The sequence below is a fragment of the Scyliorhinus canicula genome, chromosome 6 (assembly GCF_902713615.1).
Source record: "Scyliorhinus canicula chromosome 6, sScyCan1.1, whole genome shotgun sequence".
NCBI lineage: Eukaryota > Metazoa > Chordata > Chondrichthyes > Carcharhiniformes > Scyliorhinidae > Scyliorhinus > Scyliorhinus canicula.
Window position 1 is genome coordinate 1,027,561 of NC_052151.1, and position 18,357 is coordinate 1,045,917.

General features: G+C 54.0%; 1 protein-coding gene across 1 annotated transcript in view; it reads right to left on the minus strand.

Annotated features, from left to right (window-relative positions):
• The window catches only part of LOC119966907 (phosphofurin acidic cluster sorting protein 1-like), a 268,465-nt gene that overhangs the window by 224,596 nt on the left and 25,512 nt on the right, over positions 1-18,357 (minus strand). The window contains exons 5-6 of the mRNA XM_038798864.1: positions 15,014-15,139; positions 5,794-5,956 (exon numbers count right to left, since the gene is read on the minus strand). Coding sequence (XP_038654792.1) covers positions 5,794-5,956; positions 15,014-15,139 — 289 coding nt within the window. The remainder of the gene's footprint in view (positions 1-5,793; positions 5,957-15,013; positions 15,140-18,357) is intronic.

An 18,357-nucleotide genomic window follows, 5' to 3' on the forward strand; every position in this document is an offset into this window, starting at 1 on the left:
TGTGAATAGCGGGGAGAGAGGAGAGAGTTCATTGTGAATAGTGGGGAGAGGAGAGAGTTCATTGTGAATAGTGGGGAGAGAGGAGAGAGTTCATTGTGAATAGCGGGGAGAGAGGAGAGAGTTCATTGTGAATAGCGGGGAGAGGAGACAGTTCATTGTGAATAGTGGGGAGAGAGGAGACAGTTCATTGTGAATAGCGGGGAGAGAGGAGAGAGTTCATTGTGAATAGCGGGGAGAGGAGAGAGTTCATTGTGAATAGCGGGGAGAGAGGAGAGAGTTCATTGTGAATAGCGGGGAGAGGAGAGAGTTCATTGTGAATAGTGGGGAGAGAGGAGAGAGTTCATTGTGAATAGTGGGGGGAGAGGAGAGAGTTCATTGTGAATAGCGGGGAGAGAGGAGAGAGTTCATTGTGAATAGTGGGGAGAGAGGAGAGAGTTCATTGTGAATAGTGGGGAGAGAGGAGAGAGTTCATTGTGAATAGCGGGGAGAGAGGAGAGAGTTCATTGTGAATAGCGGGGGGAGAGGAGAGAGTTCATTGTGAATAGCGGGGGGAGAGGAGAGAGTTCATTGTGAATAGCGGGGAGAGGAGAGAGTTCATTGTGAATAGTGGGGGGAGAGGAGAGAGTTCATTGTGAATAGTGGGGAGAGAGGAGAGAGTTCATTGTGAATAGTGGGGAGAGAGGAGAGAGTTCATTGTGAATAGTGGGGGGAGAGGAGAGAGTTCAATGTGAATAGCGGGGAGAGAGGAGGGAGTTCATTGTGAATAGTGGGGAGAGAGGAGGGAGTTCATTGTGAATAGTGGGGGGAGAGGAGAGAGTTCATTGTGAATAGTGGGGAGAGAGGAGGGAGTTCATTGTGAATAGCGGGGAGAGAGGAGAGAGTTCATTCTGAATAGCGGGGAGAGAGGAGAGAGTTCATTGTGAATAGTGGGGGGAGAGGAGAGAGTTCATTGTGAATAGCGGGGAGAGAGGAGAGAGTTCATTGTGAATAGTGGGGAGAGGAGAGAGTTTATTGTGAATAGTGGGGGGAGAGGAGAGAGTTCATTGTGAATAGTGGGGAGAGGAGAGAGTTTATTGTGAATAGTGGGGGGAGAGGAGAGAGTTCATTGTGAATAGTGGGGAGAGAGGAGAGAGTTCATTGTGAATAGCAGAGAGAGAGGAGAGAGTTCATTGTGAATAGCGGGGAGAGGAGAGAGTTCATTGTGAATAGTGGGGAGAGGAGAGAGTTTATTGTGAATAGCGGGGAGAGAGGAGAGAGTTCATTGTGAATAGTGGGGAGAGGAGAGAGTTTATTGTGAATAGTGGGGGGAGAGGAGAGAGTTCATTGTGAATAGTGGGGAGAGAGGAGAGAGTTCATTGTGAATAGTGGGGGGAGAGGAGGGAGTTCATTGTGAATAGCGGGGAGAGAGGAGAGAGTTCATTGTGAATAGTGGGGAGAGAGGAGAGAGTTCATTGTGAATAGCGGGGAGAGGAGAGAGTTCATTGTGAATAGCGGGGAGAGAGGAGAGAGTTCATTGTGAATAGTGGGGAGAGAGGAGAGAGTTCATTGTGAATAGTGGGGGGAGAGGAGGGAGTTCATTGTGAATAGCGGGGAGAGAGGAGAGAGTTCATTGTGAATAGCGGGGAGAGCAGAGAATTCATTGTGAATAGTGGGGGGAGAGGAGAGAGTTCATTGTGAATAGTGGGGGGAGGAGAGAGTTCATTGTGAATAGCGGGGAGAGAGGAGAGAGTTCATTGTGAATAGCGGGGGGAGAGGAGAGAGTTCATTGTGAATAGCGGGGGGATAGGAGAGAGTTCATTGTGAATAGTGGGGAGAGAGGAGAGAGTTCATTGTGAATAGTGGGGGGAGAGGAGAGAGATCATTGTGAATAGCGGGGAGAGAGGAGGGAGTTCATTGTGAATAGTGGGGAGAGAGGAGAGAGTTCATTGTGAATAGTGGGGGGAGAGGAGAGAGATCATTGTGAATAGCGGGGAGAGAGGAGGGAGTTCATTGTGAATAGCGGGGGGAGAGGAGAGAGTTCATTGTGAATAGTGGGGGGAGAGGAGAGAGATCATTGTGAATAGCGGGGAGAGAGGAGGGAGTTCATTGTGAATAGCGGGGAGAGAGGAGAGAGTTCATTGTGAATAGCGGGGAGAGAGAGGAGAGAGTTCATTCTGAATAGCGGGGAGAGGAGAGAGTTCATTGTGAATAGTGGGGAGAGAGAGGAGAGAGTTCATTCTGAATAGCGGGGGGAGAGGAGAGAGTTCATTGTGAATAGTGGGGAGAGAGGAGAGAGTTCATTGTGAATAGTGGGGGGAGAGGAGAGAGATCATTGTGAATAGCGGGGAGAGAGGAGGGAGTTCATTGTGAATAGCGGGGAGAGAGGAGAGAGTTCATTGTGAATAGCGGGGAGAGAGGAGAGAGTTCATTGTGAATAGTGGGGAGAGAGGAGAGAGTTCATTGTGAATAGTGGGGAGAGGAGAGAGTTCATTGTGAATAGCGGGGGGAGAGGAGGGAGTTCATTGTGAATAGCAGAGAGAGAGGAGAGAGTTCATTGTGAATAGCGGGGAGAGAGGAGAGAGTTCATTGTGAATAGTGGGGAGAGAGGAGAGAGTTCATTGTGAATAGTGGGGGGGAGGAGAGAGTTCATTGTGAATAGTGGGGGGGGAGGAGAGAGTTCATTGTGAATAGCGGGGAGAGAGGAGAGAGTTCATTGTGAATAGCGGGGAGAGAGAGGAGAGAGTTCATTCTGAATAGCGGGGAGAGGAGAGAGTTCATTGTGAATAGTGGGGGGAGAGGAGAGAGTTCATTGTGAATAGTGGGGAGAGAGGAGAGAGTTCATTGTGAATAGTGGGGGGGAGGAGAGAGTTCATTGTGAATAGTGGGGGGGGAGGAGAGAGTTCATTGTGAATAGTGGGGAGAGAGGAGAGAGTTCATTGTGAATAGTGGGGGGAGAGGAGAGAGTTCATTGTGAATAGTGGGGAGAGAGGAGAGAGTTCATTGTGAATAGTGGGGAGAGAGGAGAGAGTTCATTGTGAATAGTGGGGGGGAGGAGAGAGTTCATTGTGAATAGTGGGGGGGGGAGGAGAGAGTTCATTGTGAATAGCGGGGAGAGAGGAGAGAGTTCATTGTGAATAGCGGGGAGAGAGGAGAGAGTTCATTGTGAATAGCGGGGGGGAGAGGAGAGAGTTCATTGTGAATAGCGGGGAGAGAGGAGAGAGTTCATTCTGAATAGCGGGGAGAGGAGAGAGTTCATTGTGAATAGTGGGGAGAGAGGAGAGAGTTCATTGTGAATAGCGGGGAGAGAGGAGAGAGTTCATTGTGAATAGCGGGGAGAGAGGAGAGAGTTCATTGTGAATAGTGGGGGGAGAGGAGAGAGTTCATTGTGAATAGCGGGGGGAGAGGAGAGAGTTCATTGTGAATAGTGGGGGGAGAGGAGAGAGTTCATTGTGAATAGCGGGGGGAGAGGAGAGAGTTCATTGTGAATAGTGGGGGGAGAGGAGGGAGTTCATTGTGAATAGCGGGGAGAGAGGAGAGGGTTCATTGTGAATAGCGGGGGGGAGAGAGGAGAGAGTTCATTGTGAATAGCGGGGAGAGAGGAGAGAGTTCATTGTGAATAGCGGGGAGAGAGGAGAGAGTTCATTGTGAATAGTGGGGGGAGAGGAGAGAGTTCATTGTGAATAGTGGGGAGAGAGGAGAGAGTTCATTGTGAATAGCGGGGAGAGGAGGGAGTTCATTGTGAATAGCGGGGAGAGGAGAGAGTTCATTCTGAATAGCGGGGAGAGAGGAGAGAGTTCATTGTGAATAGTGGGGAGAGAGGAGAGAGTTCATTGTGAATAGTGGGGAGAGAGGAGAGAGTTCATTGTGAATAGTGGGAGAGAGGAGAGAGTTCATTGTGAATAGTGGGGAGAGAGGAGAGAGTTCATTGTGAATAGCGGGGAGAGGAGGGAGTTCATTGTGAATAGTGGGGAGAGGAGAGAGTTCATTGTGAATAGCGGGGGGAGAGGAGAGAGTTCATTGTGAATAGTGGGGAGAGGAGAGAGTTCATTGTGAATAGCGGGGAGAGAGGAGAGAGTTCATTGTGAATAGCGGGGAGAGAGGAGAGAGTTCATTGTGAATAGTGGGGAGAGGAGAGAGTTCATTGTGAATAGTGGGGGGAGAGGAGAGAGTTCATTGTGAATAGTGGGGGGAGAGGAGAGGGTTCATTGTGAATAGTGGGGAGAGAGGAGAGAGTTCATTGTGAATAGTGGGGAGAGAGGAGAGAGTTCATTGTGAATAGCGGGGAGAGAGGAGAGAGTTCATTGTGAATAGTGGGGAGAGGAGAGAGTTCATTGTGAATAGTGGGGGGAGAGGAGAGAGTTCATTGTGAATAGCGGGGAGAGAGGAGAGAGTTCATTGTGAATAGTGGGGAGAGGAGAGAGTTCATTGTGAATAGCGGGGGGAGAGGAGAGAGTTCATTGTGAATAGCGGGGGGAGAGGAGAGAGTTCATTGTGAATAGCAGAGAGAGAGGAGAGAGTTCATTCTGAATAGTGGGGAGAGAGGAGAGAGTTCATTGTGAATAGCAGAGAGAGAGGAGAGAGTTCATTGTGAATAGTGGGGAGAGGAGAGAGTTCATTGTGAATAGCGGGGAGAGAGGAGAGAGTTCATTGTGAATAGTGGGGAGAGAGGAGAGAGTTCATTGTGAATAGCAGAGAGAGAGGAGAGAGTTCATTGTGAATAGCGGGGGGGAGGAGAGAGTTCATTGTGAATAGTGGGGGGAGAGGAGAGAGTTCATTGTGAATCGAGGGGAGAGAGATTTATTTTGAATACGGGGAGAGAGTTAATTACACAATTTCCAGGCATCAAGGTTTGATTGGAATGCAAGGCATTGACTCCCACATGCTACATGGCCCACCTACCCACGGATCCCACTTGGCATGTATCAGATGCTCACTGAACCACGATTGCCAATTCTCTGTTAGCGATTCCCTCGGCGGCGCAGAGAGAGTCCTCAGCAGTCGGTGGGGATTATTTGTGATCAGTGGGGAGACGGGCAGGGACAGTGGTTGACCCCAAATGGCGTTGGGATCCTGGGGTTGGCATGTTGGTGCCGTGAGCGATTGCCCCCCCCAGTTGCCCCATTAGCATCTCCCCCCACCCTCCCATGGAGGCCCACCCCTGTGGAGAGTCCCCCACCCAGCACTGGGGCGACATGCCCAGCGCCCTCGGGCTCTTTGCCTCTCGGCACTGGTGGCTACTCACCTCCTCCGATCCCCACGGAAGTCCTTCCGCTAGGTTCACATTTTTCAAAAGGAGTACTAATCGGTGCCAGCGTGACCACTTGCTGGGGAGGACGGTGAATGACAGGAGGCTGTTGGATGATGGATGGCTCTTGGTAATTGTGTGGAAATGGGGTTTAAGTGGTGATAATGGGTTTCTGGCCACACTCCGGCGAGATTCTGAATTCGCCTACGGGAGCAGGCCGTTGCATCGCAAACTGTTTGGCGCCAGGCGCGGTTCCCGATTTTGGCCTCACCCGCTATTCACCGGGCTCGTTACGCTTGAGCGCGAGTGTAGCGAGGCCGGAAGATCGTGCCTGTTATTTGTTTCTTTTTAATGGAAATGCCGTTTCGGAATCTAATTGTGTATCTCGGTTATTTAGCAGGGTTATGGTGGCTCTTTCTGTATCTATATCGGGTTCATTTATAGTTTAAGTGATTTCAATTGTTATGAAGTCCACCAGTGTACGTCACAGGGCGGAAAACTATTTCCTAGTTTGGGAAACGTGTGGACACAGGCTAAACCCGTACATCTGACATTATCAATGAGTCTACCTGAGGCTTTTGTCTTGGTCCCTGCGTGTATATTTCCATCCTCATGGTCGATTGGCTGGCTGGAGAGGGAGTAGATGCTGATTTCAGCGACCCGCACTGAAGCATCTTTCATGTTGGAATGGAGTCCGAGGACTTGTCCCCCATCAGTGGGATGTTGCATTACCTGGAAACAAAAGAAAGAATTAATTCTTCACCAAAAGTTCCCTCCCTCACTGTTGCTTTTCAGTGATCTGAACCAAACAATAAAACACTTCAAATATTCCTGACACACAGGTTGGATAACAATTGTTATCTAATGCTGCCCCTCCCAATACTGTTCCATCAGAGAAGGTTGTCAAAGGCTGGGTCAGGTCACATTCGATGGAGAGCGGGAATTCGGTGCAGAGCGGGGACTCGGTGTGGAGTGGGGACTCGGGGCGGGGACCAGGAGGGGGAGAAATACCTGGTTACTCCAGGGAGGGGGAGAGATACCTGGACACACCAGGGAGGGGGAGACATACCTGGACACACCAGGGAGGGGGAGACATACCTGGACACACCAGGGAGGGGGAGAGGTCCCTGGACACACCAGGGAAGGGGAGACGTACCTGGGCACACCAGGGAGGGGGGAGGTACCTGGTTACACTAGGGAGGGGGAGAGGTACCTGGACACACCAGGGAGGGGGAGAGGTACCTGGACACACCAGGGAGGGGGAGAGATAACTGGTTACACTAGGGAGGGGGAGAGGTACCTGGACACACCAAGGAGGGGGAGAGATAACTGGGAGAGATACCTGGACACACCAGGGAGGGGGAGAGGTACCTGGACACACCAGGGAGGGGGAGAGATACCTGGTTACACTAGGGAGGGGGAGAGGTACCTGGACACACCAGGGAGGGGGAGAGATACCTGGACACACCAGGGAGGGGGAGAGATACCTGGACACACCAGGGAGGGGGAGAGGTACCTGGACACACCAGGGAGGGGGAGAGGTACCTGGACACACCAGGGAGGGGGAGAGGTACCTGGACACACCAGGGAGGGGGAGAGGTACCTGGACACACCAGGGAGGGGGAGAGGTACCTGGACACACCAGGGAGGGGGAAGAGGTACCTGGACACACCAGGGAGTGGGAGAGGTACCTGGACACACCAGGGAGGGGGAAGAGGTACCTGGACACACCAGGGAGGGGGAGAGGTACCTGGACACACCAGGGAGGGGGAGAGGTCCCTGGACACACCAAGGAGGGGGAGAGATAACTGGTTACACTAGGGAGGGGGAGAGGTACCTGGACACACCAAGGAGGGGGAGAGATAACTGGTTACACTAGGGAGGGGGAGAGGTCCCTGGACACACCAGGGAGGGGGAGAGATACCTGGACACACCAGGGAGGGGGAGAGATACCTGGACACACCAGGGAGGGGGAGAGGTCCCTGGACACACCAGGGAGGGGGAGAGATACCTGGACACACCAGGGAGGGGGAGAGGTCCCTGGACACACCAGGGAGGGGGAGAGGTACCTGGACACATCAGGGAGGGGGAGAGGTACCTGGACACACCAGGGAGGGGGAGTGGTACCTGGACACACCAGGGAGGGGGAGAGGTACCTGGACACACCAGGGAGGGGGAGAGGTCCCTGGACACACCAGGGAGGGGGAGAGGTACCTGGACACACCAGGGAGGGGGAGAGATACCTGGACACACCAGGGAGGGGGAGAGGTACCTGGACACACCAGGGAGGGGGAGAGGTACCTGGTTACACCAGGGAGGGGGAGAGGTCCCTGGACACACCAGGGAGGGGGAGAGGTACCTGGACACACCAGGGAGGGGGAGAGGTCCCTGGACACACCAGGGAGGGGGAGAGATACCTGGACACACCAGGGAGGGGGAGAGGTCCCTAGACACACCAGGGAGGGGGAGAGGTACCTGGTTACACCAGGGAGGGGGAGAGGTACCTGGACACACCAGGGAGGGGTAGAGGTACCTGGACACACCAGGGAGGGGGAGAGGTACCTGGACACACCAGGGAGGGGGAGAGGTACCTGGACACACCAGGGAGGGGGAGAGGTACCTGGACACACCAGGGAGGGGGAGAGATACCTGGACACACCAGGGAGGGGGAGAGATACCTGGACACACCAGGGAGGGGGAGAGGTACCTGGACACACCAGGGAGGGGGAGAGGTACCTGGACACACCAGGGAGGGGGAGAGATACCTGGACACACCAGGGAGGGGGAGAGGTCCCTAGACACACCAGGGAGGGGGAGAGATACCTGGTTACACCAGGGAGGGGGAGAGGTACCTGGTTACACCAGGGAGGGGGAGAGGTACCTGGTTACACCAGGGAGGGGGAGAGGTACCTGGTTACACCAGGGAGGGGGAGAGGTACCTGGTTACACCAGGGAGGGGGAGAGATACCTGGACACACCAGGGAGGAGGAGAGGTACCTGGACACACCAGGGAGGGGGAGAGATACCTGGACACTGTGTTCCAGGAGGCAGTCACAGTATTTTTCATACTATTTTTCCAGCGACCCACATTTACAGAATAGCCGATTATCGCGACCCACGCCACATTCACAAAAAGATTCTCCAGAATCACTTTTTTAAATTTCACAATCATTGTTGGCACTTCTGTATCACTGAATGTAAAAATTGCAAATCGAGCTGCACTTTCACCTTAAACGACAGCTCCACCCTGACACTATGCTAAAGCATGTAACTCAGGATTATTTAATTTTTATATTTTTTCACATCCATTGTTTGCATTTGGAAAATTGCGTGCAAGCGCTGGAAAGATCAGCGGGCTCAGTATTGCACGGTTTTAACAACGTCATGTTCAAAACCTAACACGACCTTGGATAGGAAATTAAACTCAAGACTTCAACTTCAGAAACAGGAGCCCTAACTGTTGAACTAAAAATGGAGGAGGTTTCCCTCTGTAGGAAGAACTAGAACCAGAGGACACAATCTCAGACTAAAGGGACGATCCTTTAAAACAGAGATGAGGAGGAATTTCTTCAGCCAGAGGGTGGTGAATCTGTGGAACTCTTTGCCGCAGAAGGCTGTGGAGGCCAAATCACTGAGTGTCTTTAAGACAGAGATAGATAGGTTCTTGATTAATGACGGAATAGGGATCAGAGGTTATGGGGAGAAGGCAGGGGAATGGGGATGGGAGAAATATCAGTCCCCGTTCCCCTTTACTTTGTGTTTGTGTGGAACCCCCCCCCCACCCTATTTGTTGTTGGCTACAAACAGGTCCCAGAACAACTTGGGAATGGCTTCCACGTCCAGTGGAAATCCTCTCCCATCCCCCGGATGGTGAATTTGATTTTCTCCATTTGGAGAGATTCCGAGAGGTCAGACAGCCAGTCTGCAGCTCTGGGCGGTGCTGCTGACCTCTAGCCGAGCAGGAATCTCCGGCGGGCGATCAGGGAGGCAAAGGCAAGGGCGTCCGCCCTCCTCCACAGGAATAGATCTGGCTGGTCCGAGACCCCAAAGACCGCCACTATCGGGCATGGCTCCACCCTCACCCCCACCACTTTGGACAATCCACAAAGTAGGCTGTCCAGAACCAGACAGTGTGGGTGAGTTAGCTGGGCCCCTCCCTGGCACCGTCCACATTTGTCCTCCACCTCTGGGAAGAATCTGCTCATTCGGGTTCTGGCTCGGTGCACTCGTGCACCACCTTCATAATAATAATAATATTTATTATTGTCACAAGCAGGCTTCCATTAACACTGCAATGAAGTTACTGCGAAAATGAAAATGAAAATGGCTTATTGTCACAAGTAGGCTTCAATGAAGTTACTGTGAAAAGCCCCTAGTCGCCACATTCCGGCGCCTGTCCGGGGAGGCTGGTACGGGAATGGAACCGTGCTGCTGGCCTGCTTGGTCTGCTTTAAAAGCCAGCGATTTAGCCCAGTGAGCTAAAATCCCCTCATTGCCACATTCCGGCGCCTGTCCGGGTCACAGAGGGAGAATTCGGAATTCTCAGCTGGTACGGGAATTGAACCCACGCTGCTGGCCTTGTTCTGCATCACATACCAGCTGTCTAGCCCACTGAGCCCTGTGCCCAAGCCGGGAATCGCAATTGGGACCCTAGTGTTGTGAAGCCATAGTGCTAACCATTATGCTACTGCGCTGTCCAACCTTCATGGGAGGTGTGGGGGGGGGGGGGGGGGGGGGGGGGGGGGGGGTGTTGTGCTTGGCCCCTATCCAACCTCACATCCATGTAGTGTGCAGCATGGTCAGAGATTTTGATTGCGGCGTACTCCGCTCCTACTATCGCTGGAAGCACTACTCTCCCCACTACGAAGAAGTCGATCTTGTTGTAGACCCTGTGTACCTCGGAGGAGGAGGAGAACTCCTTCTCCCCTGGGTGGGTGAACCTCCAGGGATCCACTACCCCCATTCTGCTCCATGAAGTTGATCAACCTTCATGCCATGTTTGATAGTTTCCCAGATTTGGGGCTGGATCTGCCCATCCGTGGGTCCTATAAGCAGTTAAAGTCTGTCCTTTACCCTCAGGTGCGACTCTTGGAGGAAGATAACATCGACACTCAGACTTTTCAGATGGGCGAAGGCTCTGGAACTTTTCACTGGGCCGTTAAGCCCACTGACTATCCTGATGGGGGGGGTTTCTGTACCCCACTTCCTGCTGGATCACCCATACTTACCTTGTGGATGTGCCCCTGCACTCTGGGTTTTCCCTTTGTCCAGAAGCCATCTGAGATAGCCGTTCTTGGTGTACTTATTTCTGCCGTTGCCATGTGCGCCCTGTCATAGCCAGTACTGCCCCCCACCCCCTCCCTACAACCACCCGGTTCCCCCTCAACCCCGAGTCTGTCAACCCCCTTTTAACCCCCTCCCCATGCCCCCGAGGGCCTCTATCCCTCTCTTCCCCCCTTCTCTCCCCTTTGGGAGCGGTGCAGTAAACCACCTTCTCCTGTAATTCCGTGTGCCAACTTGCTCGCTAGTGTGGGGTGTGGTCACCCACCCCCCGCCGAGCAATCTTTAACTTCCCCTACGCTCTGTGTTCCTCCCCCCCCCCCCCCCCCCCCCCCCCCCGCACCTTCTCCCCATCCGTTTCCTTTTTTTAAATAAATTTAGAGTACCCAATTATTTTTTGCCTAAGGGGCAATTTAGCACGGCCATTTGGGTTGTGGGGGTGAGACCCACGCAGACACGGGGAGAATGTGCAAACTCCACACGGACAGTGACCAGAGCCGGGATCGAACCCGGGTCCTCAGCAGTGAGGCAGCAGTGCTAACCAATGTGCCACCCTGCCGCCTCTCCACACCCATTTCTGCACCTCACCATTCTCACCCCTGTGGTGACATACACGTATGCATATATGTATATAACTGTATATAATTGTACAAATGTATAAAGCTGATCATCAGGACATGTATTGGCAGTTATGTCCCTCTGCCAGTAGGTGGAGCCAGATATACATCAAGTTACTGACGAGAGGTGGCAGTTAACAGGATGGTCGCATCTCACAGTTGCTCATGTAACTTAGATATCATTGTCTGTCCACGTGTTCAATAATAAATGCTTGTTACAGCTAAACACACATGTTCTATGCGTGTCTACATGATCAGGAGAGCCGTAGAACACAACAACCCCCTCCTTCCTGGGACCCATAGCAGATTGAAAGCGAGGCAGTTCTATCCCACGCAATTGGCCATTTAAAAAAAAACACATTTGTGTTCTCTGTTGTTGTTGCTGCGTTCCCAGCCCGTGCTGGCAAATGAATCTCGCCACAACCTCCTTCCCCTGGGAGGTTTCCCACAGCGTGGCCAGGTACAGCATCCCAAACCGCACCTTGTTGTTGTACAGGGCTGTCATGGCTGTGTTGAATTCAGCCGGCCACCTTCACCATTGCCATCATCTCCAGTTTGATGGTATCTCTGTGCTTTAGAAGCTCCCGTGTTCACAGGTCCATCTACTCGCTTATTGGTGGGTAGTCCGGCATGTTCCCCAGCAACCCGGCCTGTTCAGGTGTAACCGGCTCCGCCTCACACTGCATGCTCATCGTCACCTCCTTGCCAGGCCCTGACTGATCCAGCTGTCTTTTTGGCTCCCAGAATTGTTTGTGGATATTTTTTGGTAGCTGTGGTGATCTTGAAGGAGGATGGGGTTTTTTCCACAAATTTAATAGTCTATTTTTGGGCTAAAAGTACCAAATTCCAACTTCACAGAATCCTACAGTGCAGAAGAGGCCCTTCAGCCCATCGAGTCTGCACTGACCCATGAAAAGCCCTGACCTGCCCACCTAATCCCATTGGCCAGCACTTGGCCCATAGCCTTGAATGTTCTGACCTGCGAAATGCTGATCCAGGTACTTTCTAAAGGATGTGAGGCAGCCCGCCTCTACCCCCCTCCCAGGCAGCGCGTTCCAGACCCTCACCACCCTCTGGGTAAAAAGGATTTTCCTCAAATCCCCCCCTGAACCACCCGCCCCTCACCTTGAACTTGTGTCCCCCTCGTAACTGACCCTTCAACTAAGGGGAACAGCTGCTCTCTATCCACCCTGTCCATGCCCCTCAAAATCTTGTCCACCTCGATCAGTTCGCCCCTCAGTCTTCTCTGCTCCAGAGAAACCAACCCAAGCCTATCCAACCTCTCTCCATAACTGAAATGTTCCATCCCAGGCAACATCCTGGGGAATCTCCTCTGCACCCCCTCCAGTACAATCACATCCTTCCTATAATGTGGTGACCAGAATTACACACAGTCCTCCAGCTGTGACCTCACCAAAGTTCTCCAACTCCAACATGACCTCCCTGCTTTTGGAATCTAGGCCTCGATTGATAACAGCGAGTGTCCCATTTGCCTTTTTCCCCACCCTATTAACCTGCCCTCTGCCTTCAGAGATCTATGGACAAACACGGCAAGGCCCCATTGTTCCTCGGAACTTCCCAGTGGAACACCTTCCTTGTTAAATTACTCCTTCCAGTGTTACACCTCACACTTTTCAGGGTTAAATTCCATCTGGACTAATCCGCCTATGTGACCATCCCGTCTGTACCTTCCTGTAACCCAAGCCTCGCTGATAACCACCCGGCCAATCTTTGTGTCATTCACAAACTTACTGGTCCGACCCCCCACATAGTCATTTATGTGATTTATATAAATGACAAACAATAGTGGGCCCAGCACAGATCTCTGTGGTACCCCACAGGACACTGGCTTCCAGACACTAAAACAGCCGTCTGTCATCACCCTCTGTCTCCTACAGCTCAGCTGCTTTGCATCCACCTTACCAAGTTCCCCTGTATCCCAGGTACATTTGCCTTCTTTATAAATCTCCCATGTGGGACCTTGTCAAAGACTTTGCTAAAATCCATGTAAACTACATCAACTACACTACCCTCATCTACACACTAAGTCACATGCTCAAAACGTTCAATCAAATTTGTTAGGTGTGACCTCGCTCTGACAAAGCCATGCTGACTATCCGTGGAGGAGAGCCACCTTTCTCCTGTCTGTAATCAGAGGATGATGGGATCGCTTTGTTCTGTCTATTACTTGCTGCTTAGGCTGTTCGGCATGCAATTAGTCCTGTGCTATAGCTTCACCAGGTTGACACTCTCATTTTCCGGTATGGCTGGTGTTGCCCCTGGCATGCCACCCTGCACCCTCCCTTGGGCCATGAGGTTACAGATTGTGGTTGAACACTATTCTGCTGCTGCTGATGGCCCACAGCGCCTCATGGATGCCCAGTCTGGAGCTGCTAGATCTGTTCACAATCTATCCCATGGTGGTAGTGCCACACAACTCGATGGAGGGTATCCTCAATATGAAGACGGGACTTTGTCTCCACAAGGACTGTGTGTCATGGACAGATCCATCTGCAGCAGGCAGGTTGATGAGGATGAGGTCAGGTATGTTTTTTTCTCTTGTTGGATAAAGAGAAATTATTTCCTATATGACATGTCTCCAGGTATTGAAGCTACAAAATTTCCCTCTGGAGTTAGGGGCTGGGGCTGAGGGTGGGGGGAGGGGGAGGGGAGGTGGAGGGAGGCTGAGGGTGGGGGGAGGGGGAGGGGAGGTGGAGGGAGGCTGGGGGTGGGGCAGTAGAATTTTCCCAGTCTGAAGGCGCTGGAGGACAAGTTCAAGCTGCCGCCAGGGAATGGTTTCAGATATCTGCAAGTCTGGGACTTTCTGAGGAAACAGGTGTTAGCTTTCCTGCTGATCCCGCCATGGGGGATCCAGGACAGAGTAGTGTCCGGTACCTGGGTGGGGGAGGGGAAAGTGTTGGATATCTATCAGGAGCTGTTGGAGGCGGAGGAGACCCCAGTGGAGGAACTGAAGGGCAAGTGGGAGGAGGAGCTAGGTGGGGAGTTAGAGGCGGGTCTGTGGGTGGACGCCCTAAGCAGGGTTAATTCCTCCTTGACGGCGGCGAGGGTGAGCAAGTTTTTCAGGGTAGAAGATAGATGTGTGAGGTGCGCGGGAACCCCAGCAAACCATGTCCATATGCTCGAAGCTTGGAGGATTCTGGCAGGGGTTTGCCAGGGCATTGTCCACGGTGCCAGGTACGCGGGTGGTGCCCAGTCCAGAGGTGGCGATCTTTGGAGTGTCAGAAGATCCGGGAGTTCAGGGAGTGAAGGAGGCCGACGCCCTGGCCTTTGCCTCCCTGGTTGCCCGGAGACGGATCCTGTTAATATGGAGGGACTCGAAGCCCCTGAGTGTGGAGACCGGGGTCAGTGACATGGCTGGCTATCTCAGCCTGGAGAAAATAAAGTTTGCCTTGAGGGGTCAATGTTGGGGATCTCTCGGACATGGCAGCCGTTCGTCGACTTTCTCGGGGAAAATTAAAATGTCAGCAGAAGCAGCATTCTGAAGGGTGGGGGAGGGGGGTGCAATATGGTTAAGGGATGTACAGAAGGGGTTGAGTGGGAAATGTTCAGTTTACTATGTTGATATTTATGTTATTATTATTTTGTTTGTTATTGTTATAAAGATTTTGCTAATAGTTCAATAAAAATATTTTAAAAACAAAAATAATATCCACTTAGGTCAGGTTCTAATAAACACAGAAATGGTGATGCAGGTGACAATACGTGGAATAAAACCAGAAAATACTGGAAATACTCAGCAGGTCTGGCAGCATCTGTGGAGAGAGTTACCGTTTCAAGTCCGTATGATTCTCCGAGTTGGAGACACGCTGCTCTCTGATTGAGAAGAATGACAAGGGAATCGCCTTGGTAATATGCGGCAGTGAAAGCGTACCTCAGCCATATCGATGGTCCCCAACGCCAGCGTCTTGTAGCCCAGAATGGTCCGGTTTTTATACCTCTTCCTCCTCTGTAACATTATCTGTAGTTTGTTTGCATCTCTCTTCAGGAAGTGGGGATACTGACAATGGAATAGAACCGAACAGACTTTTAGTTCAACATAACCAAAAGGAAGGAAAAGTTGCCTCACTGAGCACATTGATTCCCTCACAGTCAAACACCTCGGACAGGATTCTCCAACCCCCCGCTGGGTCAGAGAATCGCCGGGGGGCGGCGTGAATCCTGCCCCGCTGCCTGCTGCCAAATTCTCCGGCATCGGTTTCCGGGTGGGGGCAGGGGGCCATTGGCAGCGGCCCCCCCGGAAATTCTCCGGGTCCCGATGGGCCGAGCGGCCGCCCGTTTCTGGCCAGTTCTGGCTCGCGACCGGGGCCCACCAATTTGCGGGCGGGCCTGTGCCATGGGGGCACTCTTTCCCTCCACGCCGGCCTCTGTAAGGCTCCGCCATGGCCGGCTCGGAGAAGAAACCCCCTGAGCATGCGCAGCAAACATGGCGGTGGTTCTGCGCATGCGCCAACTCGCGCCAGCCACCGGCAGCCCTGCAGCGCCGGCCTAGCCCCTGGAAGTGCGGAGAATTCCGCAACTTCCGGGTGGCCCGACGCCGGAGTGGTTCACGCCGCTCTTGGCGCCAGCGTTGGGCCGTCCCGCCAATTGCGGGAGAATCCCGGCCCTCATTCAGTTATTTCTTGAGATTTCATGAGATTTAAGACAGGCAAAGGCTAATTAAAAGGAGGCCAGAATGAGAGAACGCCCGCCGTCCAGTATCATGTTAGTACCTCATTCAGCAGCTGGATAGATTCAAGTCCATTTAAGGTGAGTCGCATGCTGAAGGAGATGAATCATTCCCGGGATATGGGCATCGCTGGATGGGCCAGCTTTTATTGTCCATCCCTAATTACCCTTGAACTGAGTGTTTGGCTCAGCCGTTTCAGCGGGCAGTTAAGCTGTGGGTCTGGAGTCACATGTAGGCCAGACCAGGTAAGGACGGCAGATTTCCTTCCCTGAAGGACATTAGTGACAGATGGGTTTTTACAACAATTGACAATGGTTTCACGGCCATCATTTTATTGAATGCAAATTTCACATCTGCCGTGGTGGGATTTGAACTCAGGTCCCCAGAGGTTTACCCTGGCTCTCTGGATTACTAGCCCAGTGACAATATCCCTGCGACACTGCTTCCTTTAGCAGGCAGTTGGCCTGCTCTGAAATAGATGCTGGAAGGCATGAAGGAGTGGCCTAGGAATGACTCTCATTCAGAGCAAGTCTTCCCACTGTGGCAAGGCTGCGACCAGGAACTCCCACAAGTGGCACAACCACCTTTCAGGACTCAGTTCATAGAATCATAGAATTACAGTGCAGAAGGCCATTCGGCCCATCGAATCTGCACTGGTCCCTGGAAAGGGCACCCCGCCCAAGCCCACCCCTTTCAGAGGGCCGGGACCCTCTGGAACCCCCAGAGCAGTGGGTGCCCCTTTCAGAGGGGGAGACCCTCTGGAACCCCCAGAGCAGTGGGTGCCCCTTTCAGAGGGGAGGGACCCTCTGGAACCCCCAGAGCAGTGGGTGCCCCTTTCAGAGGGCCGGGACCCTCTGGAACCCCCAGAGCAGTGGGTGCTCCTTTCAGAGGGCCGGGACCCTCTGGAACTCCCAGAGCAGTGGGTGCCCCTTTCAGAGGGCCGGGACCCTCTGGAACCCCCAGAGCAGTGGGTGCCCCTTTCAGAGGGGGAGACCCTCTGGAACCCCCAGAGTAGCGGGGTGCCCCTTTCAGAGGGGGAGACCCTCTGGAACCCCCAGAGTAGCGGGGTGCCCCTTTCAGAGGGGGAGACCCTCTGGAACCCCCAGAGTAGCGGGGTGCCCCTTTCAGAGGGCCGGGACCCTCTGGAACCCCCAGAGCAGTGGGTGCCCCTTTCAGAGGGGGAGACCCTCTGGAACCCCCAGAGCAGTGGGTGCCCCTTTCAGAGGGCCGGGACCCTCTGGAACCCCCAGAGCAGTGGGTGCCCCTTTCAGAGGGCCGGGACCCTCTGGAACCCCCAGAGTAGCGGGGTGCCCCTTTCAGAGGGGGAGACCCTCTGGAACCCCCAGAGCAGTGGGTGCCCCTTTCAGAGGGGAGGGACCCTCTGGAACCCCCAGAGTAGCGGGGTGCCCCTTTCAGAGGGCCGGGACCCTCTGGAACCCCCAGAGCAGTGGGTGCCCCTTTCAGAGGGCCGGGACCCTCTGGAACCCCCAGAGCAGTGGGTGCTCCTTTCAGAGTCCCGGGACCCTCTGGAACTCCCAGAGCAGTGGGTGCCCCTTTCAGAGGGCCGGGACCCTCTGGAACCCCCAGAGCAGTGGGTGCCCCTTTCAGAGGGCCGGGACCCTCTGGAACCCCCAGAGTAGCGGGGTGCCCCTTTCAGAGGGGGAGACCCTCTGGAACCCCCAGAGTAGCGGGGTGCCCCTTTCAGAGGGGGAGACCCTCTGGAACCCCCAGAGTAGCGGGGTGCCCCTTTCAGAGGGCCGGGACCCTCTGGAACCCCCAGAGCAGTGGGTGCCCCTTTCAGAGGGGGAGACCCTCTGGAACCCCCAGAGTAGCGGGGTGCCCCTTTCAGAGGGCCGGGACCCTCTGGAACCCCCAGAGCAGTGGGTGCCCCTTTCAGAGGGCCGGGACCCTCTGGAACCCCCAGAGCAGTGGGTGCCCCTTTCAGAGGGGGAGACCCTCTGGAACCCCCAGAGCAGTGGGTGCCCCTTTCAGAGGGCCGGGACCCTCTGGAACCCCCAGAGTAGCGGGGTGCCCCTTTCAGAGGGGGAGACCCTCTGGAACCTCCAGAGCAGTGGGTGCCCCTTTCAGAGGGCCGGGACCCTCTGGAACCCCCAGAGCAGTGGGTGCCCCTTTCAGAGGGGAGGGACCCTCTGGAACCCCCAGAGCAGTGGGTGCCCCTTTCAGAGGGCCGGGACCCTCTGGAACCCCCAGAGTAGCGGGGTGCCCCTTTCAGAGGGCCGGGACCCTCTGGAACCCCCAGAGCAGTGGGTGCCCCTTTCAGAGGGCCGGGACCCTCTGGAACCCCCAGAGCAGTGGGCGCCCCTTTCAGAGGGCCGGGACCCTCTGGAACCCCCAGAGTAGCAGGGTGCCCCTTTCAGAGGGCCGGGACCCTCTGGAACCCCCAGAGCAGTGGGTGCCCCTTTCAGAGGGCCGGGACCCTCTGGAACCCCCAGAGCAGTGGGTGCCCCTTTCAGAGGGGAGGGACCCTCTGGAACCCCCAGAGCAGTGGGTGCCCCTTTCAGAGGGCCGGGACCCTCTGGAACCCCCAG